Below are 23,374 nucleotides of genomic sequence, written 5' to 3'. Positions count from 1 at the left end.
CAGTTAAACTCAGTTGTATCAAGTGTGAAAAATCTCGATTGCAAGTCTAATAGTAGGTTCTTAATGAACCCTTATGCCCACAGCCTTCTGCTAGACCAGAACCTGACTCTCTAGAGAGGCCTGATCTTAGCACACTCTGCAGGCTGAATCCACACCCCGTTTGAACCTAGACACAACACAGTGTCCTATAACCTCACGAGAACCACAAGCAGCTTTGGAAATACAATTAGCGTTTCATGGGGGTACATGATTATCTGAAAATGTGTGCAGGGCTGAACGCCCAGCCTTGTGGAGCCCCTCCGGCAACGAGAAAGCTGCGGGGGGAGAGATAGATGGTGGTGAAAGAGAGAAGGGCGAAGCATTAGGGGTGGAGGTGGAGTCCTCCTTGGCATCCGCCTGCGCTGGGGTATCCGGTTCGCACTGCCGACAACAGTGTCACCAGAATCAATCAGTTCCTGGAGGACATGTGGGTAAACCCGCTAGCGGGGAGCACCAGAATAGGGGCGGTCCCGCTCATTCTGTCTCCCGCCATCCATCAATCCATCTGGGAGTGCCGTGCGTGTGTAGGATATGGATCGCGTTATTCAACTTTCACGCCTCATCATTCAGGCTTAAGCAGAACACACACAGGGTGAGGGTTTGACATTTCACGTGGACTCGTCTTTCAGCGCTCAGGGGACAGGCTGTGTGGGCTAGGGTGGGGAGGAGCGGAGGGGGCATCCACTTTCACCAGGGAGCCACGGTAGACGGGCCACAATTAGAAACCAACTTCAGAAAGCATTCACACCCCCTCTAGATTTTTCCCACATTGTGTTGTGTTATTGCCTGAACATTTTCGATTTGTCGTCACTGGCCTACACACACACACACACATGTTTTATACATTTTTTACAAACTAATTTAAAAATGAAAAGCTGAAATGTCGAGTCAATAAGTATTCAACCCCTTTGTTATAGAGCCCCACAGTGGAGGTGTCAATCCTTTTTTCCACCATTCATTTTTTCCCATAGGGGATTTTAGAAATACTTCAAATAAGTGCTGTGTTTGGTGTAGGCTTACCCTGGCGTGACATTTTGATAACCATCTAAATCTCTCTCAGACAAGGTGACTTTGATTAATATATTTGCCTCTATTTCCTCTCAGATTTGAGACAAGTAGACATCATGCAACACCACAAATCCTTGCAAGCTCCTGCACGTCATCTCTAGCTGACACCTTTGCTAACAGGTATTGTGTCAGTGGAGGCTGCTGAGGGGACGACAGCTCATAACAATGGCTGGAATGGAGTCATTGAATGCCATCAAGCACATGGAAACCATGTCCCCTCAGCAGCCTCCACTGTATTGTGTTCATTTAAAACTTGCACAAGACCATTAACAAAATTGTTATGTGCAGACCAGCTGGCTGTTGTGTTCTGACATTTTCAATCTCTACCTAGCTCAGGCCTCTATACCCACCTGCTTCAATATGTCCACTATCATCCCTGCACGCAAGAAAGGGAAAGTAACAACTGAATGACTACCGACCAGTAGCACTCGCTTCAGTCATCATGAAGTGCTTCGGGAGGCTAGTCAAAGACCATATCACTTCCTTCCTCCCCGACACACTCAACCATCTCCACTCGCCTCCCGCCAAAGGTGCTTCAACAAAGTACTGAGTAAAAAGTATAAATACTTATGTAAATGTAATATCAGTTTTTTATTTGTAATACCTTTGCAAAAATGTCTAAAACCCTGTTTTTGCTTTGTCATTATGGGGTATTGTGTGTAGATTGATGAGGTGGAAAGAACGATTGAATCAATTTTAAAATAAGGCTGTAATGTAACAAAAGTCAAGGGGTCTGAATACTTTCCGAATGCACTGTATATAACATTCTATTGGTTACAAGAATTTCATATAATAATTTAAATTGAAAAACTAAGTTTTGAATCCAGCTTGTGTATTACATTTTTACATTTTAGTCATTTAGCAGACGCTCTTATCCAGAGCGACTTACAGTAAGTGAGTGCATACATTTTTCATACTGGCCCACCGTGGGAATCGAACCCACAACCCTGGCGTTGCAAGCGCCATGCTCTACCAACTGAGCTGCAGGAGGCTTCAACAGTTCATAAACCAGCTGCCATGGAATCGGTACATCGAAAATCTCTTCCCAGCTATTTTGCAATCTATTTGGCATAGCTGTAAATGTTTTGGTCCTTAAATGAAACTGGTATACTTTTATATTTATCACAATTTTCTTTAGCCAATTTCTGTCTTTAATGCAGGGCCGACAGACAAGTTCCTTACTTTCTCCCCCTTCCACTTGCCTCTTCCATTTTTACGGTAATGCTGCAATTAGTTGGTTGTAATTTTGAGTAGAGCAGACGTTTCCATATATTTTTGTAAGCTGGATGTGTGACCTAACTTTTCTTCCAGAAATAGTTCTTTTTTTATAAATTGGTATATTTGTGTTAGTAGCCTACCAAACTTGCTAACTGCCTGGTACTCAGCACTCTATTGTCCCTCTAATCACTTCGAAAATCTAATAGAACATTTCTATAGGCTATGCAACTGCGGAAGAAAACAGAGTGATGGTATCCTCCTCTTTTTAGTAGAGGCCATCAGCTTTCTGTAGGCTTACATTATTTATCTCTAAACTTTCCTAATATTAAGCGCATTGCTTATCTTTACAACAGGAGTAAGTACAGCCTACCTGGCTGGCATGAAAATTAATCACGGGAAAAGCGTCCTACATTCGCATTTAAGTGCATAGATGACATGCCTTTTTTCCCGTTGTCCCTGTTTTGAGACAGGTGCATGATAATGGTCCATTCTAAATCGAAACAAATTTCACACATACAGTACCTGTCAAAGGTTTGGCCACACCTACTCATTCAAGGATTTTTCTTTATTTTTACTATTTTTTCCATTGTAGAATAATAATGAAGACATCGAAACTATGAAATAACATATTTGGAATCATGTAGTAACCAAAAAAAGTGTTAAATAAATCAAAATATATTTTATATTTGAGATTCTTAAAAAAGCCACCCTTTGCCTTGATGACAGCTTTGCACACTCTTGGCATTCTCTCAAACAGCTTCACCTAGAATGCTTTTCCAACAGTCTTGAAGGAGTTCCCAAATATGCTGAGAACTTGTTGGCTGCTTTTCCTTCAGTCTGCCATCCGACTCATCCCAAACCATCTCAATTGGGTTGAGGATGGGGGATTGTGGAGGCCAGGTCATGCAGCACTCCATCACTCTCCTTCTTGGTAAAATAGCCCTTAAACAGCCTGGAGGTGTGTTGGGTCATTGTCCTGTTGAAAAACAAATGACAGTCCCTCTAAGCCCAAACCAGATGGGATGGCGTATCGCTGCAGAATGCTGTGGTACCCATGCTGGTTAAGTGTGCCTTGAATTCTAAATAAATCACAGGCAGTGTCACCAGCAAAGCACCCCCACACCATAACACCTCCTCCTCCATGCTTTACGGTGGGAACTACACATGTGGAGATCATCCGTTCACCCACACCGCGTCTCACAAAGACACTGCTCCAATTTGGACTCCAGACCAAAGGACACATTTCCACCGGTCTAATGTCCATTGCTTGTATTTCTTGGCCCAAGCAGGTCTGTTCTTCTTATTGATGTCCTTTAGTAGTGGTTTCTTTGCAGCAATTCAACCATGAAGGCCTGATTCACACAGTCCCCTCTGAACAGTTGATGTTGAGATGTGTCTGTTACTTGAACTATGTGAAGCATTTATTTGGGCTGCAAATTCAGAGGCTGGTAACTAATGAACTTATCCTCCGCAACAGAGGTAACTCTGGGTCTTCCATTCCTTTGGCGGTCCTCATGAGAGCCAGTTTCATCATAGCGCTTGATGGCTTTTGCGACTGCACTTGAATAAACTTTCAAAGTTCTTGACATTTTCCGTATTGACTGACCTTCATGTCTTAAAGTAATGATGGACTATCATTTCTCTTTGCTTATTTGAGCTGTTCTTGCCATAATATGGCCTTGGTCTTTTACCAAATAGGGCTATCTTCACGCCAGTCTGAGGTCCTCAGCGCTCTGGAGCAGGTTTTCATGTACCTTGCTCCGTTCATCTTTCCCTCGATTCTGATTAGTCTCCCAGTCCCTGCCGCTGAAAAACATCCCCACAGCATAATGCTGCCACCACCATGCTTCACCGTAGAGATGGTGCCAGGTTTCCTCCAGACATGCCGCTTGTCATTCAGGCCATAGAGTTCAATCTTTGTTTCATCAGACCAGATAATCTTGTTTCTCATGGTCTGAGAGTCCTTTAGGTGCCTTTTGGCAAACTCCAAGGGTGTTGTCATGTGCCTTTTACTGAGAAGTGGCTTCCGTCTGGCAACTCTACCATAAAGGCCTGATTGGTGGAGTGCTGCAGAGATGGTTGTCCTTCTGGAGCTCTGTCAGAGTGACCATCGGGTTCTTTGTCACCTCCCTGACTAAGGCCCTTCTCCCCAGATTGCTCAATTTGGCCCCGGCGGCCAGCTCTAGGGAAGAGTCTTTGTGGTTCCAAACTTCTTCCATTCTTCCATTTAAGAATGATGGAGGCCACTGTGTTCTTGGGGACCTTCAATGCTGCAGACATTTTTTTGGTACCCTTCCCCAGATCTGTGCCTTGACACAATCCTGTCTCGGAGCTCTATGGACTATTCCTTCGACCTCATGGCTTGGTTTTTGCTCTGTCAACTGTGGAAAAATCATGTCCAATCAATTGAATTTACCAAGGTGGAATCCAATCAAATTGTAGAAACACCTCAAGGATGATCAATGGAAACAGGATGCATCTGAGCTCAATTTCGAGTCTCATAGCAAAGGATCTGAATACGTATGCAAATAAAGGTATTTCTGTTTTTTTATTTTTCATACATTTGCAAACAGTTATTTTCCCTTGGTCATTATGGGGTAATGTGTGCAGATTGATGAGGATTTTGTATTTATTTAATCCATTTTAGAATAAGGCTGTAACGTAACAAAATGTAGAAAAAGGGAAGGGGTCTGAATACTTTCCGAATGCACTAACTCCAGACTTTTCCAAACACAAAAACATACCCCACCTTCCATCACAATACACCCACACGTACCCACATACTGTGCCTTCTATGTCCTCTGTTTTTATCCCTACCATGTTGATTCCTACCTAATTTTGGGCTTTTAAGTACTTTTGTGTTCCAGTTCCTTATATTTTCTTCTAATGCTGTCTTTTATCTATTTATAAATCCTATGAATATTATTTAGGACAGCCATGGAGTAGTCTTGGTGTCTCGGAACAGTTGGTTATCAACGTACAGTTGAACGACTACAAGAGCTACATGTTTCCCTTTAAGTCTATTTGCCTTGAAGAATGGGTACAGAACTTTGCGCCGTTCTGCAATTTCCTTCGGGAAATGATCCTTCATTCCTATTTTCGTGCCAGCGAGTCTATTGCCCAGGCATTTAACCATTGTTTTATCTCTAAAGAATGCAAATTTGGCAACGATTAGGCGCCAGATCGCTGTCCGAAATGGTGTACACGTTCGAATTTGATTTTGTTGACAGTATCGCCTGGGATCTGTAGCGCTTTAAGGAGGAATTATTTTACCACGCTTTCAGGCTCTTCACCCTCATTTTCTTTTATACCAGTAAGTACTAGATTTACTTGCATGGATCTAGTCTGTATTCCAAATAAGGCTCCTCTCAGAAACATTCTCTTTTTTAAGTTAATTAACGTCCGTTTCAATAGTAACTTTTAGCTTGTTTGTTTTTTTGTCCATTGTCGCAGCTTTTTCATCACTCATTTTGAGGCTCGCCTTTAGCTCCTTTATTTCTTTACTGACAAGTTAAAGTACGCCTAATTTATCATTTATTGATTTTAGCAGGTCGGTTTCCACACCAGGTGGTGAAAAGCATAAATCATCAGTGTCTGTCGAGGAGTCTCGTAGTTTGTTTTCGCTTTGAGTTTGGTTCTCCATTTTTTCCCTGGTTCCCCGCTGACATGTTTTGACTACGACTGCTTTCTTAATATGTATCCATAAACTTCTCTAGCCGTATATGTTTTTTTGGAGTTACAGACATTCCCTATAGACATTATTTATCCTGCTGCTAACATGAGTTAATCCAGATACTTTTACCTTTGCCTCGATTCGGCAGTCTTGTCCAGACCATCATGGCATTTGTAGTTCTTTATGATAGCCACATTGGCAGCTGATTAGCATTTCATTTTTGGGAGGTAAATACACGCAAATATATTGATAAAAGTCACCTTGTCCTAGAGAGATTTACACGTTATCAAAAATGTCACACCATCGTAAGCCTACACGAAACACAGCCCTTATTTTAAAGTGCTTCTAAAATCCCCTATGGGAAAAACAAATGGTAGAAAAACGATTGAACCATTTCTTTGTTTGACCGCTAGGTTTTATGGGTATTATGATGCCTCCACTGTGGGGCTCTACGGCAAGCCTAAATAAGTTCAGGTGCTTAAGATGTCACATAATAAGTTGGATGGACTCACTGTGTGTGCAATAATAGTGTTTTATTTTTTTTTATGACTACCTAATCTCTGTACCCCACACATACAATTATCTGTAAGGTCCCTCAGTCAAGCAGTGAATTTCAACACAGATTAAACCACAAAGACGAGGGAGGTTTTCCAATGCCTCGGAAAAAGGGCACCTATTGGTAAGTCGGTAAAAATAAAAAGAAGCAGACATTGAATATCCCTTTGAGCATGGTGAAGTTTCTAATTACACTTTGGATGGTGTATCAATACACCCAATCACTACAAAGATACTGGTGTCCTTCCTAACTCAGTTGCCGGAGAGGAAGGAAACCTCTCAGGGATTTCACCATGAGGCCAATTGTGACTAAAATAGTTACAAAGTTTAATGGCTGTGATAGGAGAAAACTGAGGATGGATCAACAACATTGTACTTACTCCACAATACTAACCTAATTGACAGAGTGAAAAGAAGGAAGACTACAGAATAAAAATATTCTTAAACATGTATCCTGTTTGAAACAGGGCACTAAAGTAATACTGCAAAAAATGTGGCAAAGCAATTCACTTTTTGTCCTGAATACAAAGTGTTATGTTTGGGGCAAATCCAATACAACACATTACTGTGTACCACTCTCCATATTTTCAAGCATAGTGGTGGCTGCATCATTTTATGGGTATGCGTGTAATCTTTAAGGACAGAGTTTTTCAGGTTATAAAATAAATGGAATGGAGTTAAGCACAGGCAAAATCCTTGAGGAAAACCTGGTTCAGTCTGCTTTCCACCAGACACTGGGAGATGAATTCACCTTTCAGCAGGACAGTAACCTTAAACACAAGGCCAAAGCTACACTGGAGTAGCTTACCAAGAAGACAGTGACCGTACCCGAGTGGCAGAGTTACAGTTTCGACTTAAATCTACTTGAAAATCTATGGCAAGACCTGAAAATGGTTGTCTAGCAATGATCAACCATCAATTTGACAGAGCTTGAATAATTTTTTAAGAATAAATGGGCATATGGTCCACAATCCAGGTGTGGAAAGCTCTTAGAGACTTAGCCAGAAATAATTACAGCTGTAATCGTTGCCAAAGGGTGATTCTAACATGTATTGACTCAGGGGGATAAATACTTATCTAATGAAGATATATTATATGAGTTTTATTTTTCATATTTATTTTTACAAATGTTTGAATTCTTCTTTCACTTTGACAAAGTATTTTGTGTAGATCGTTGACGAAATCCATTTGAATCCCACTTTGTAACAACAAAATGTGGAAAAAGTCAAGGGGTCAATCAATCAAATGTATTTATAAAGACCTTTTACATCAGCAGATGTCATAAAGTGCTTATACAGAAACCTAGCCAAAAACCCCAAAGAGCAAGCAATGCAGATGTAGAAGCATGGTGGCTAGAAAAAACTCCCTAGAAAGGCAGGGAACCTAGGAAGAAACGTAGAGAGGAACCAGACTCTGAGGGGTGGCCAGTCCTCTTCTGGCTGTGCTGGGTGGCGATTATAAGAGTATATGGTCATTAAGGCCAGATCGTTAAGGGGTGTGAATACTTTCTGAAGGCACTCATGCTAAAATGTTTATTATATTCTACTGTTATTGTTGTTGCATTGTCGAGAAGGAACCTGCAAGTAAGCATTTCGTTGGATGGTGTATCCCATGTGTATCCCGTTCATACGACTAATAAAAACGTGAAAACACACACCTGCTAGGGTCTTGCAGAGCAATTTCACAGGCAAAATGGAGAGAACTCCTTCAACCCATAAAAGGACAGACTAAAAGACTTCCCTGTCGCGGGAGCCACACAGCTGTTGTAGCGGTTTAGCCGTGTGTGTACATCATTGGGAAATGGGCTCTGTTTCTAAGGGGACTCTGTAATTGACATGAGAGGCCAGCTGTTTCCCCAAGATTCTGAGCCGAGTCTATGTGTTAAGTCACTCTGGACAGTAATGGTTTCTTCAGTGACACTAGCGGAGCCGTGGAGTGCAGTGTCGGGGCTATTAAAACGACAGCACTGTACATGTGCTTGACAACTCAATAGCGAGGCCTCAAGCATTGAGGGACAGGAGAGAGGACGACAAGATAAATCAAATCACACATTTAATCACATGGGTACGCAAAGTCGCTTGGTCTAAAAACACAGGCACTCGTGCAAATACACACACACAAACTAAAGCCAAAAACACACTCTCGCAAAGATACAAAACGGAAGAACACACACACACACACACACACATAAACTAAAGCCACTACAACGATTCCTTTCTAGACTCCTAATAGCAGATCGCTTGTTGTTCCTATACCAGTTGAGAGGTGTGTAAAAATAAACAGTCTATAAAATCAGGATAAAAAGGGCAGACCGTTATAAGCTGTTAATCCCGACCGGTTAAATTTCGTGCAGGCCCAAAAGGTCAGTAATGTTGTGTACGCAATAACAACCATGGGCTTAGTCAGAGTTCCTGCTTTAAGACATGGGTTAAACTGAGCAAGTCGTGAAACCAGAGAAGTTGAGGAGGGGAAGGCACTAAACTAGAACAGCTGGGAAGCGTAGATTTGGAAAGGGATAGAACGGGCCTTCCAATTCAAAGCCATGTTCAGTAGCGGTGGACCGGTGGGTGTTTAAAAATGCTGTTTGGAATGCTCGATGACTACATTCTCTGTGCATCAGTTCTTTGCCTTTTTTACGTGCTTCACGCAACTGCAAGGTGTACACATCTGATGGCGTCGCCATTTTGGATGAGCCATGACTAATCATGAGGAGTGTCCGTTCTATGGATTCTATTTAAATGTGATGGACTGGATCCATGTCCGATTTATCGATTCTATTTCTGGAGCAGATCCAGGTTTTCCAGACTCAAGCCTGGACTCGTAGGCTACTTGTATGGGGCTGCTTGATTGCTTTCTTTATCTTGGAACCTGTCCAGCCCTCTCCTCAATCTCTGGGCTTTTAATAAGAAGGCCTGATGGACAGCTGTGGAGCGGGCCATCTGTCCAGATGAGGCACCTGATGTTTCATTGGATTCCCTCCTTTTATTAATTTGACCCAAACTGAATTTGTATGGGGAGGTTTCAACAATGACGAAAGTTCGATGATAGACAAAATGGGGGCAAGGTTCAAATTCCAGGTAAAATGAGCTTGTGGTTGAAGCAGGACTTGATGTTGATATGACCTATAAAATCCTAAATAGCCTCTTTCTCGAGAACCGAAGGAGTACGGATAAAAGTTAATGTCTGACATTTGGAGAGACATCTGGGTGTATTTCCAAGTGTATCCCAATGATTCCCCTAACCCTTTCTACCGAAGTGTGCACTTGTTCACTTCCCTTCATGGAAATGACTGGTAGAAGAAAATGGTGGAAACTCCTCTAGCTCATTCCTACACCAATCCAATGCTTGTAAATTTGTGGTGAGTAGTGAACGAGTGCACACTTCAGGAAAAAGGTCAGATTATTGGGACGCAGCCTCCATGTTTTGAGAGGCTGGTTACAGGGTACTCACTCATCTCCTCGATCACTTCAGGGTCACACTCCCTGTACTTCTCCAGCTTTGCCTTCAGATGACTCCTCTTCTCCCTCAGAGCCTGCAGCTCATTTAGAAGAGAGGCCCGCTCCTCCTTGATAGGTGGACACACACACACAGGTGAAAACCCAAAGACATACACACACACATAAACACATGTATGCACAAACACACACATTACGTACACACAAACATATGAACAAGTATACACACACCAAGTGTGCAAACACATAAGGGCAGGGAATTGCCAGGGATCTCACGATACGATATTATCGCCATACTTAGGTGCCGATATGATATGTATTGCAATTCTCACGATTCTATGTGTATTGCGATTCGATACTGTGATTTTATTGTGATTCGACGTTCCAAACATATTGCTCACCATATGTCTGCTGCAGAGAGACAAAGGAAATAAAAGTGAGGGAAATAAAAGTGCTGAAAACTAAATTGGCTCCCTATTTAAAAAGAAGATCGAGAAAAAGCTATGAAGGAAGGAGTTTTGGTGCAGGTACAGCCAACTACCGCAAAAACAATATTGTGATATTGTCAAAACGATACAGTCAAAAATAACATCCCAAAATCGAACTATTGATTCTCCCCCATTTACGTTTTCCACATTGTTACGTTACACCCTTATTCTAAAATTGATTAAATAAATAAAGATCCTAAGCAATCTACACACAAAACCCCATAATGACAATGTGAAAACAGGTTTCTATCAATTTTATTTACATAACTATTCAGCCCCTTTGCTATGAGACTCGAAATTGAACTCAGGTGCATCCTGTTTCCATTGATCATCCTTAAGATGTTTCTACAACATGATTGGAGTCCACCTGTGGTAAATTCAATTGATTGGACATGATCTGTCAACAGTGGGACCTGTCCATATAAGGTCCCACAGTTGACTGTGCATGTCAGAGCAAAAACCAAGCCATGAGGTCGAAGGAATTGTCCATAGAGCTCAGAGACAGGATTGTGTCGAGGCACAGATCTGGGGAAGGGTACTAAAACATTTCTACAGCATTGAAGGTCCCCAAGAACACAGTGGCCTCAATCATTCTTAAATGGAAGAGGTTTGGTAGCTTAGTGGTTAAGAGCGTTGTGCCAGTAACCGAAAGGTCGCTGGTTCTAATCCCCGAGCCGACTAGGTGAAACATCTGTCGATGTGCCCTTGAGCAAGGCACTTAATCCTATAACCCCACTTGCTCCTGTAAGTCGCTCTGGATAAGAGCGTCTGCTAAATGACTAAAATGTTAAATGTTTGGAACCACCAAGACTCTTCCTACAGCTGGCCGCCCGGCCAAACTGAGCAATCGGGGGAGAAAGGCCTTGGTCAGGGTGGTGACCAAGAACCTGATGGTCACTGCCAGAGCTCCACTGTGGAGATTGGAGAACCTTCCAGAAGGACAACCATCTCTGCAGCACTCCACCAATCAGGCCTTTATGGTAGAGTGGCCAGACGGAAGCCACTCCTCAGTAAAAGGCACATGACATGCCGCTTGGTGTTTGCCAAAAGGCCTCTAAAGACTCTCAGACCATGCGAAACATTTACATTTACGTCATTTAGCAGACGCGCTTATCCAGAGCGACTTACAGTTAGTGAATACATATTTTTTTTATACTGGCCCCCCGTGGGAATTGAACCCACAACCCTGGCGTTGCAAACGCCATGCTCTATCAACGGAGCTACATCCCTGCCGGCCATTCCCTCCCCTACCCTGGACGACGCTGGGCCAATTGTGCGCCGCCCATGAGTCTCCCGGTCGCGGCTGGCTGCGACAGAGCCTGGATTCGAACCAGGATCTCTAGTGGCACAGTTAGCACTGCGATGCAGTGCCTTAGACCACTGCGCCACTCAAGAAACAAGATTCTCTGGTCTGATGAAACCAAGATTAAACTATTTGGCCTGAATGCCAAGTGTCACGTCTAGAGGAAACCTGCCACCATCCCTACGGTGAAACATTGTGGTGGCAGCATCATGCTGTGGGGATGTTTTTTAGCGGTAGGGACTGGGAGACTAGTCAGGATTGAGGCAAAGATTAACAGAGCAAAGTACAGAGAGATCCTTGATGAAAACCTGCTCAGGACCTCAGACTGGGCGAAGGTTCACCTTCCAACAGGACAATGACCCTATGCACACAGCCAAGACAACGCAGGAGTGGCTTCGGGACAAGCCTCTGAATGTCCTTGAGTGGCCCTGCCAAAGCCCGGACTTGAACCCAATCGAACATCTCTGGAGAGACCTGAAAATAGCTGTGCAGCAACGCTCCCCATCTAACCTGACAAGAGATTGAGAGGATCTGCAGAGAGTAATGGGAGAAACTCCCCAAATACAGGTGTGCCAAGCTTGTACCGTCATACCCAAGAAGTACTAGTCTCCCGAGTGGCGCAGTGGTCTAAGGCACTGCATCGCAGTGCTAGCTGTGGTGCCACTAGAGATCCTGGTTCGAATCCAGGCTCTGGTGTAGCCGGCCGCCGCAACCGGGAGACCAATGGGGCGGCGCACAATTGGCCCAGCGTCGTCCAGGGTAGGGGAGGGAATGGCCGGCAGGGAGGTAGCTCAGTTGGTAGAGCATGGCGTTTGCAACGCCAGGGTTGTGGGTTCGATTCCCATGGGGTATGAAAATTAAAAAGAATAATGTATGCACTAACTGTAAGTCGCTCTGGATAAAAGCGTCTGCTAAATGACGTAAATGTAAATGTAAGAAGACTCGAGGCTGTAATCGTTGCCAAAGGTGCCAAAGTACTGAGTAAAGGGTCTGAATACATTTGCAAACATGTCTAAAAACCAGTTTTTGCTTTGTCATTATGGGGTATTGGGTGTAGATTGATGAGGGATTTCAAAAAATAAAATAAATAAAAATTCAGAATAAGGCTGTAACGTAACAAAGTGTGGAAAAAGTCAAGGGGTCTGAATACTTTCAGAATGCACTGTATATGCAGCAAAACATTCTAGTCCTTATATCTTACAACAATACAAAAACTATTTTTCTAAATTATTGCAGATGAAAACAAATCACTCATCATTAACAAATTCGTAAGTCTTGCTGTGAGACAGAATCTCAATTTCAGTGATAAATTGAAGGATGATAAATGGCCTGCTTTCCTTTTAAGGTTGGCATGTGGGCGTAAATGTACTTACTGTATCTTGACGTCCTACTTTTGCTTTGTCGACAGCCTGCTGCAGAGACATCTTCCTTTGTTTCGCCTCGGTATGCTATGGCGAGAAAAGGTAACACAATTGAACACCACATTTACATTTTCACATCAATGTTGTGTTTTGTGTGCTTCAACTTGACACATGTAACTATGCATCACGCACATAAATATCATCAACTAAATAATCATGCACATATCATCATAACTAGATATCATGCACATACATTATCAAATTCTTAATCGTGTGTTCATGAAACAGCTGCCATTACAGTCATTAGGCTTGGGCGATATATATAAATGTAAATGTAAATATAATGTATATCGGAGTATTTCGAAATACCAACGGTATGATTTTCAATACCTGCAGGGGTGTGTGCTACACCACTGCTTATAACAATCAGTTAAGTATAATTATAAGAAAGCTAAGATGTGTCAAATAAATTATATCCAGCTCAGGGCCCCAGCTATGCATTTGTTTTGCTAACTTGCTAGCTAAGCGGCTAGATGTCAAGATCAAGCTTCTTGGTTACAACAGTGACATTCAATCCCCTCCTGGATCAAAATACCTGTTGCCTATATTGTTTTGTGCGTCAAAATAAATAGTGGCCCTCGTGTGCACTTCCGGTAATACCGTACACACCGGTATGAAAATCTGGACACTCCCCAAGCCTGTCATCCCCATGGTAACAGAAGGCAAGAGTCAGGCAGCTATAATATTTCTCAACACTCAATCAAAAGTCATGGCAAAGAACAATGAGACAAAATTATTCTGCACTGGTTAGTATTCTTACACATTGGCATTGGCTGTGTCCACCTATGGGTCCTGGTAAAAAAAGAGTGCACTACACAGGGAATAGGGTGTCATTTGGGGCACGTTAATTTACATCTCTCTATACATCATAACTCGCATTAAACAGTTTGTATTCAAAAGTTCAGACAGTGATAAAACAATAACTCAAATACAATTTTAATAAAACTTTATTGACTATAAAACAAAGAAACAGTCCCCTTCCTTGTCCTCTGTTTATGGAATGAGAAACGGGAGGGTTCCCATATAAATATGTCACTGACAACGGACCACATATTCACGCCACTGTGTTTAATTTCCAACTCTGCGGCGGCCGCATTAGTGGCACCACTGGCGACCAGAAGCTGTTTATTCGCCGCCCAGTACACGCCTTCACACCGTCTGGTATGTGGCATGGGGCTGGGGAACTTGGTCATCACGAGGAGGAAATGCTAACGAGAGGACCACCAACTGTTCAAGTGACACTGCCGCCTGCGACAAGCCACACCACCACCACCTTCAGCGCTGCTACTGATAGCGAGTCTGCCGAGTCTGCAATGAGACTATTAGGTCTTTGATGTAGGCTAGTTTGGTTCTGAACCTTGAGCTTCCTCTTGTGATCATGACCAAATTAGATACGGAGTTGACAATGTACTCCTTACGGATTTGTTATTTTTGTTGGGGATAGAGAAACAGACAGGAAAGATGGGAGAGAAGATTGTGCCAGAAGGGTGTGGGCTGGATTTCGAACACACGCCGACAAGGTAGGCTATGTGTGTGCTCTGAAGACAGCGGTCTTAACCGCTTCCCTCAAACTCAACTCTGGACCTCAAAGCCAGTCTAGGTATATTTTAATTTAGCCTTCACAGTCATAATTGTATTATTTTGAAGATATGTAAAGTGCCATTTGATGAACAAAATTAAATACTGATCACACAACATGGACAGTTCGAGTTTTGTGCAAACATTACACTCTGTTTCCTAAGTCTTATCGCCTGTTTGAGTGTAGTAGTAATTCCTTTACCTCCCACTTACAGTAAAAGCATATACTTTACTGCAAACAAGTGTGCCTGCTTGGTGTGCTAGCTACAGAAACCAGAGTACAGTTAACCACAGCTCTGAGAACAGATAACGCATTTGGGACAGGAAATGGACCAGTCTGTCTGTGGGCTTGAGACTACGCAGACATGGGGGCTGCATCCCAAATGGAACCCTATTCTCTATGTAGAGAAATACTTTGACCAGGGCCCAAAATGCTACCTCTTCCCTATGTTGTACACTACTTTTGACCAGGGCACATAGGGTTATTTAGTTAAGTATAGCCAATAGGGCCCTGGTCAAAAGAAGTGCACTATATAGACAATAGGGTGCCATTTGGGACACATCCTAGGTACATGAGGTCTATAGGCATGCGATGTTCTGTAATAAGAAGCATATGAGTCGCCGGCGTGAACTCGATAAAGAGCCCAGCAAGCTGTTCAAATTGGAGGGGAGGCGGGCCAGTAGACCTGCAGCATTAGCTTAAGGTCAGGTGGGGGGTGACTGTGTACTTTGCCCTATTGAAAACCAAAATACTCCCTCCCCTGCAGTGTCAGAGAAGACAGATCACACAATTGAGGGGGCAGTCCCACTCACATATTTTGTATTTATTGGATAGGATAAATAGAGGAAAGACAGAGGATAGAGAGTTGCTGTAGCAGTGGGTCGGATTCTAACCCATGCTGCAGTGGTATGCTCTGGAGGCAGTGGCTTAGACCACCCTAGGCCACAATACACCCCTGTTATAATCACCTGCTTGTCCAGCTCCTCCACCCTGCGCTTGCGGGCGTGCAGGGCCTTGCTGGGGAAGGCCCAGTAGTAGTTGGAGGTGCCCACTCTCTCACAGTCCACCATGTTGTCATCCACCAGACTCTGGAGAACCTCCTTCACTGACATGGGTGCTGCAGACAGGAGGAGAGAAGCAAGGGCTCTCAGTTAATCTTTCCTGGGTTAGTCGCGTCCTCTCTCCTCACCTCCTTCTCAAAACCCATTGGTGAAAAAGGTCAGAGTGGAGGGACCTTGGACCATCTCCTCCAATACGGTTGAAAAGGATGTGAGGAATCACAGAAAGGTGAATTGATGTAGAGCCCAGGAGTGTGTTAGTGCCCTAGTTCCCTAGGAAGTGCACTTTACTTTAAGAGCACCTTATGTCTGATATGAGTTTGGGGTGGCAGGTAAGTGTACTTAGTGGGGACGTGTTACTGCACCTCAGTACCCCTCCCTCAACCTGGTCATTAGTGGTTGACAAAAACTGTGGATCTTGTAACCTCATTGTCATTGCTAGGGTAATATAGTGTGTCAAGTGCACCATTTGGGACCTGTACTAATGATCAATTCACACTCCATAGGAAAACAACTGGATTTGTTTCAAATCATCATATTACAGAGTAAAGCACATTACACTATCCAGGCTCATATAGGTTCAATCTTCCAACTCTGTGGTCCAGATGTACCGAGAGCAGAATCAATCTGCATCCCAAATGGCATCCTATTCTCTATATAGTGTACTACTTCAGACCAAAGCGCTAATGGGCCCTGGTCAAAAGTAGTACACTATATAAGGAATAGGGTGCCATTTGGGACACAGCCCTAGCCCACACATCTGCCGCGTAATTGCTTTACATTTATTACAGCGATAAGGGAAAACGTTGATTTAATTTGCAGAGTCCGGGGCTCTTCTGTGTATTCCCTCCCTCTCTTAACCGATCCCAAATCAGCCGAGAGTGATAGAGGGCTTATGAAGTTGCCCCTAGAAACTGATTTTGTGTCAGTTTAGCATTTTCTCCACAATGGTTAAGGATAGATTGGGGGAGGGGAAGCTGGTCCTAGATCTGTACCTAGGGGAAACTTTACCACCGAGCATAAAATAACGTTCTTACATCTGGAACGAAGACGGCTGGTGAAATGCGATAGTCCCACATCATGCACTGTTCTGTTCCTCTGCCGTAGCACTAATAAAGTTGATCTGGTGTGTTTTGGAGCGAGCTGTGTTAAAGGGAAAGTTCAGTATTTTACAACTTAAAGTTAGATGGCTCCACATCCTGAAAGTAGTCTATGGCCAGGAGAAACTGTAATCCATTGTTCTGTTTTCTCTAAACAGCCACTACAAATTTGAGCTATATATAGTCTACTGTGTATATGTAAAACACTGAACTTCCCCTTTAAGTACTGGGAGGATGTTGGGCAGCAGGGAGAATCAAACTAATGGGCCCTGTTCAAGCAAACTCTGGAACAAGGATTTCAGGGCCTCTCATTTATCAAACATGCTTAAATTTCTCGCTAGTCTGGCACATCTGGACTGGCTAGTTTCTAGTCTCTCTGTCTTGCTTGTTTGCCTCTGCCTTTCTCCCTCTTCCATCACTCGCTCACTCACTATTTCTCTCCTGGGGCCTTTAGAAAATATATAATTCCCTCCTTTCCCTCACTGATATAACATAGCTGGATTGGTGGATGCAGTTGAATCCTTGGTTTCGCTTATCCAATGACTTGAAATGAATGATTAGGCTACATCAAGGAAAAGGATGGAGGCATATTCAACGTATTCAAAGAGGGCCCTGATCTCACTCTCTCCCACTAGTTCCCTTTCTCCCCCTTTCATTCTCTCCCTCCATCCCTCTCTGCTGTGTGTGGTAAACTGCTGTTTATAGCACACAGTCCCTTACAGACCCCCCCTCCTCCCACCCCCCTCTCCTCCTGCCCCAGTAAGTACATCACGATGCCAGAGCAGGGCCTTTAAAAACATGTGATTCTAATCAGTCGCGAGCAGCCCGATCAAGTTTCCCCAAATTAATGTAACATCCACTGTAAAAAAGAAAAGAAAAATAAAGTCCCTTTTGGGTGCGTACCAAAACAGCACGGCTCGATGGGGCCAGCACTTAAAACGTGTACTTTTCACATACGTTTTTTTCTCTCTGTACACACACAGACACCATGTAAAGGGTTCATTGTGTGTTCAAGCTAATGCAGTTTTTAGCAATACTCAAACTTAGCCGTTTCATCTGTATCATTGCTATTAGAAGTTAGTGCCTTCTGGCAGTAGTGTCATCCCACTCCATCCTACAGCCTAAATATGGGATGAGTCATAGTGGTTAGGGCTAGACTCGGTTGCCAAGACGATTATGTCGGGACTATTTTACCATTATGTTGTTATGGGTGCATGAGGGCACCTTTCCGTGTTGACACAGACCGCACGTTCATGGGAAGAAAATGACACGGAACTACTTCAAGCATCCGCAGAATGCTTGGCCCAAAAACACAGACACTATTAACTTCAAGAGGGGAAAAATTACCTCTGGGAATTTTAGTATGCCGGTCTTAAAGATTTGGGATCCAAACGCCGTCACTGAGTAGAAAAGGCACCTTGGCATCGCAGGGAAATGATTTAATTTAATGCTGAGTTTTATTTTATTTATGTAGAAAATAAATCACGAGTACCAGGTTTCACTTGTAAAACGACCCATCAGGTTCGTCTCAATTAATCATTACTCACTTATTCCTTTAGTCTTGGGGGCGATTTTCTCAATGTCCTTCAGCTGAAACACCTCTTTCTGGTGAGAGAGAGAAAAAAACTCCATACTACTATATTTTATTAAAATAATTATGAGCACGTTAGACAGGGTGCCAAGCTGTCTTAAACTAATTCTCTAGAAACTACCTTTTCAACTGGGCCATAAGAGAAAATAACCCCTATAGGCCATATGCATGCATTCAGTGTGTCAACATTCTTTGTTTCTTGTAAAGACAGTGAAAACTGACATTTATAGGTTTTGCTTCAAGTCAAAGAGGGCATGGAAACCGTTAAAGGATACCAAAAACCGGTTTAGGCCTATAACTCATGATCAAACATGATGGGATTAATAATGCTTTACACCTAGAAATTGATTATATTTATTTGGTTTTAAACCTTTAAGCGAGCAATAAGAGTGTGACAAACAGGTTGTTTACATAGGGAAATCCCTGCAGACTTGTCAAACTGCAGACTTCCGGTTTCCAGCAGTTACTTATACCGGGAAAAGAGAGTTTGTTTGGGTGGGAAATCTCGGTAACCCGGTTCCCGCTATTCAAACCATGTGCGTCGGCGTCGCAATTGGCACCGTATTCCCTATGTAGTGCACTACTTTTGACCAGGGCCCATAGGTTTCTGGTCAAAGGTAGTGCACTAAATAGGGAAAAGGGTGCAATTAGGGACACATTTTGGGTTTGGCTCAGTTTCAAAAAGATCCGGAGAACCGATATTTCCCATTTGCAGAAATTCATGTTCAAACTAACTTTACTCTGAATCAGCAATACAGCATGTATCGTCCTGAAAACCTCTTCTACTGGTTAACCCTAGCTTAGAAACCAAGTTCCCGGCCCCAACATGTCCAAGGGTGCTTCACACTAGAGGGAGAGCCTGTGTGTGTGTGTGTGTGTGTGTTTTTGAGAGACGGAGGCACGCTCAAGGTGCTGTGTTTGGTCTGTTTACTTTAGCTCAGGTGTCATAGCCAACCCAGGCGTCCGCGCCAGCTTTCTAACTGCAACGCGAAACCAGTCATCGGTTTCACCAACTGACTCAAAACTCCCACAATCACGCTACTCTCCATGGATACTCTTGGACCTCCATACACAGCTTGAAGTGAAACTGCATTTGGGTTATGAAATAGAACAAAGTGTCAAATTATTAAAGGGATAGTTCACCCTGTAGGCCAGCGTTTCACAAACTCTACACAACTGATTCAAATGATCAAAGATTGATGATTGGTTGATTATTGCAGTCAGCTGTGAAGCGCTAGGGCAAAAACCAAAACGTGCACTCCTTGGGGTCCCTAGGACCGAGTTTGGGAAACGCTGCTGTAGGACGTCTATGGACAAGCCAAGGTATGACAGCAATTCATGCTTTGGTTTAGTTTCCCTGGCACTGTTTCCACATGCTAACGTTTAAGAATGCCTCACATGGTTCACCAACTACTTCTCAGATAGAGTTCAATGTGTCAAATCGGAGGGCCTGTTGTCTGGACCTCTGGCAGTCTCTATGGGGGTGTCACAGGGTTCAATTCTCGGGCCGACTCTATTCTCTGTGTATATCAATGATGTCGCTCTTGCTGCTGGTGACTCTCAGAGCCACCTCTACGCAGACGACACCATTTTGTATACATCTGGCCCTTCATTGGACACTGTGTTAACAAACCTCCAAATGAGCTTCAATGCCATACAACACTCCTTCCGTAGCCTCGAACTGCTCTTAAACGCTAGTAAAACTAAATGCATGCTCTTCAATCGAACGCTGCTTGCACCCGCCCGCCCGACTAGAATCACTACTCTCGGCAGGTCTGACTTAGAATATGTGGACAATTACCTAGGTGTCTGGTTAGACCGTAAACTCTCCTTCCAGACTCACATTAAGCATCTCCAATCCAAAGTTAAATCTAGAATCGGCTTCCTATTTCATAACAAAGTCTCCTTCACTCATGCTGCCAAACATGCCCTCCTAAAACTGACTATCCTACCGATCCTTGACTTCGGCGATGTAATTTACAAAATAGCCTCCGTTTTGTCACCAAAGCCCCATATACTACCCACCATTATGACCTGTACGCTCTCGTTGGCTGGCCCTCACTACATACTCGTCACCAAACCCACTGGCTCCAGGTCATCTATAAATCACTTCTAGGCAAATCTCTGCCTTATCTTCGCTCATTGGTCATCATAGCAACACCCACCCATAGTATTCACTCCAGCAGGTATATCTCACTGGTCATCCCCAAAGCCAACACCTGCTTTGGCCGCCATTCCTTCCAGTTCTCTGCTGCCAATGACTGGAACAAACTGCAAAAATCTCTGAAGCTGGAGACTTTTATCTCCCTCACTAATTTTAAGCATCAGTTGTCAGAGCAGCTTACCGATCACTGCACCTGTACACAGCCCATCTGTAATTAGCCCACCCAACTACCTCATCCCCATATTGTTATTTATTTTGCACCCCAGTATCTCTATTTGCACATCATCTTCTGCACATCTATCACTCCAGTGTTAATACTAAATTGTGATTATTTTGCACTATGGCGAATTTATTGCATTACCTACATAACTTACATTTGCACACACTGTATATAGATTTTCTATTGTGTTATTGACTGTACGTTTTGTTTATCCCATATGTAACTATGTGTTGTTGTTGTTGTTTTTAATCACACTTCTTTGCTTTATCTTGGCCAGGTCGCAGTTGTAAATGAGAACTTGTTCTCAACTGGCTTACCTGGTTAAATAAAGGCACAAATCCCATTCACGTTATGGGACAGATTAGCAAGGACACCAATATGTCATTTTGGTGTACTCTCTCTTTAACTCACTGTCTCGAAGAAAATCTCCATCATGCGTGTCCTCTTCTCCTCAAGACTGAGACCTTTCTTTTTAGACTGCAAGACAAAAAAAGAATAAAGTCTTAAAGTGGCAATCTGTAATTGGTACATACATTTTTGGACTTTCAAAATGGATTCTTGCAAGTCATTCATTGATTCTTGAAGAATTGAACTTATAAATGCCTCATGAACTTAGTTCAACTGTCATACCCCATCAGAACCCCAAATATAGGTTTTTACTTAATGTATGCAAACAATGTAATTGTATAAAAAAAACTGTATAGCCTCAAAACATGGTTAAAACTATAATTTATTTCTCATGGATGGTCAGTCCTTGCATCCAACGTCTGAAGTGGCCATACAGCATTTACTGAGTTGATGACTCTGCAGACTTCAGGGCTTTCATACTTCTTGCGCTTAGCAGAGCATATCTTTGTGAAGGAAGTGAGCTTGTGTGTTTATACTGGACCTCCCGCCCCCACCTACCGTTAACCAATCATGTCAATGCGGAGCCCTCCACATTGTTACAAAATTTTTGAGGCACAGGGCGATGTGGTACAGAGCTTGATTTGACCTCTTCATGCATCTGGGGGATCCGCAATTGCGTAATACCTTCCATACGAAGCCTCCGACCACATTTTCAGATCAAACAAATTGGCTTTTAGCCTACATCTCTCCATCCCCATCCCTCAGCTATTTACCAAAACAGACGTGGGGTGGCCATTGCCCTTTAAAGGCACATAAACAATGTGCCTCTTGATATATTAGTGTCAATGAAGCTTTGCAGACTTTCGCTGAGGGACGGTGGCAAGCAGCTTATTTATACATAGAGCATGGCACCAAGGCAAGCAAGCTCAAAGGAGCATGTGAACATAAATAAACGCCAACAACATATAACATAGTCCTAGCTAGCATTTGGACGCAACTGTTGTTTTTTTAGCAAAGAGACATGCCAAGCTAGGATACATGCTAGTTAGCTTTAGGTGAATGTGCTAACAAGCTATACTTAGCTAGCTAGAGTTCAGACAAAGCTTCTTCAACTGGCTATCTAGCTCAGCCAGTGTGCAATTGAATTGGAGCAAGGATGTTGACTGTAAAAAGGTGTAACTAACTTACCATTTTGCAATGTAAATAACCTACACGGACTGAGCTTCTCCTTCAGTGACACAGTGCAAGCAATGAGTTTCCCGCGGTAGTTCAAGGGTTGTCAACAAGGAAGGGAGGGCAGATATTAAACTCGCCTCTCATACCCTGGCGCCATCTGTTGTCCGTCTAGGAGAGCTACAGTCCTACACAGCACAGCATACTATGGTAATGATCAGCGATGTAGTGGTGTGAAAAAAAGGTGGCAGGTAAGCTCTGATCGCAGGTCGCGGTGAAAAAGGTAACGCTCCCTATACTTTCAATGCATTTTCTACAAAAGGTGGGTGAACTGTTAGGCAAAAAAAGGTGCGTAAACTGTGTCTACCCTCCATTACCCATTGTTTCCCAAGCTCTGACCTGGCCCCCCTGGGTACACATGTAGTTGTTTTGCCCTTGCACTACACAGCTGATTCAAGTAACCAACTCATCATCAAGCTTTGATTATTTGAATCAGCTAGTGTTTTGCTAGGGCAAAAATCTAAACGTGCACCAGGTTGGATGGGTTCTGCTAGTGTACAACAATATTTAAGTCAAACCCACAGATTCTCAATTGGATTGAGGTCTGGGCTTTGACTAGGCCATTCCAAGACATTTAAATGTTTCCCCTTAAACCACTCGAGTGTTGCTTTAGCAGTATGCTTAGGGTCATTGTCCTGCTGGAAGGTGAACCTCCGTCCCAGTCTCAAATCTCTGGAAGACTGAAACAGGTTTCCCTAAGAAAATGTCCCTGTATTTAGCGCCATCCATCATTCCTTCAATTCTGACCAGTTTCCCAGTCCCTGCCAATGATGGTGTTCTCGGGGTGATGAGAGGTGTTGGGTTTGCACCAGACATAGCGTTTTCCTTGATGGCCAAAAAGCTCAATTTTAGTCTCATCTG

The 23,374-nt window shown here is 43.3% G+C and overlaps 1 protein-coding gene across 1 annotated transcript in view; it reads right to left on the bottom strand.

Moving 5' to 3' along the window:
• Positions 1 to 22,596, bottom strand: part of LOC121560100 (meiotic nuclear division protein 1 homolog) — a 34,231-nt gene extending 11,635 nt beyond the window's left edge. Inside the window, 6 exon segments of the mRNA XM_041873140.2 lie at positions 10,004 to 10,118; positions 13,173 to 13,247; positions 15,768 to 15,916; positions 18,505 to 18,562; positions 21,344 to 21,409; positions 22,469 to 22,596. Of these exon segments, the coding sequence (XP_041729074.2) occupies positions 10,004 to 10,118; positions 13,173 to 13,247; positions 15,768 to 15,916; positions 18,505 to 18,562; positions 21,344 to 21,409; positions 22,469 to 22,471 (466 nt within the window). The 5' untranslated portion in view covers positions 22,472 to 22,596.
• Positions 22,597 to 23,374: the final 778 nt, after the last annotated feature.

The sequence above is a fragment of the Coregonus clupeaformis genome, unplaced genomic scaffold, assembly GCF_020615455.1.
Source record: "Coregonus clupeaformis isolate EN_2021a unplaced genomic scaffold, ASM2061545v1 scaf0202, whole genome shotgun sequence".
NCBI lineage: Eukaryota > Metazoa > Chordata > Actinopteri > Salmoniformes > Salmonidae > Coregonus > Coregonus clupeaformis.
The sequence above is the reverse complement of the archived record's forward strand: the minus strand, read 5'-3'. Positions and strand labels throughout refer to the sequence as shown.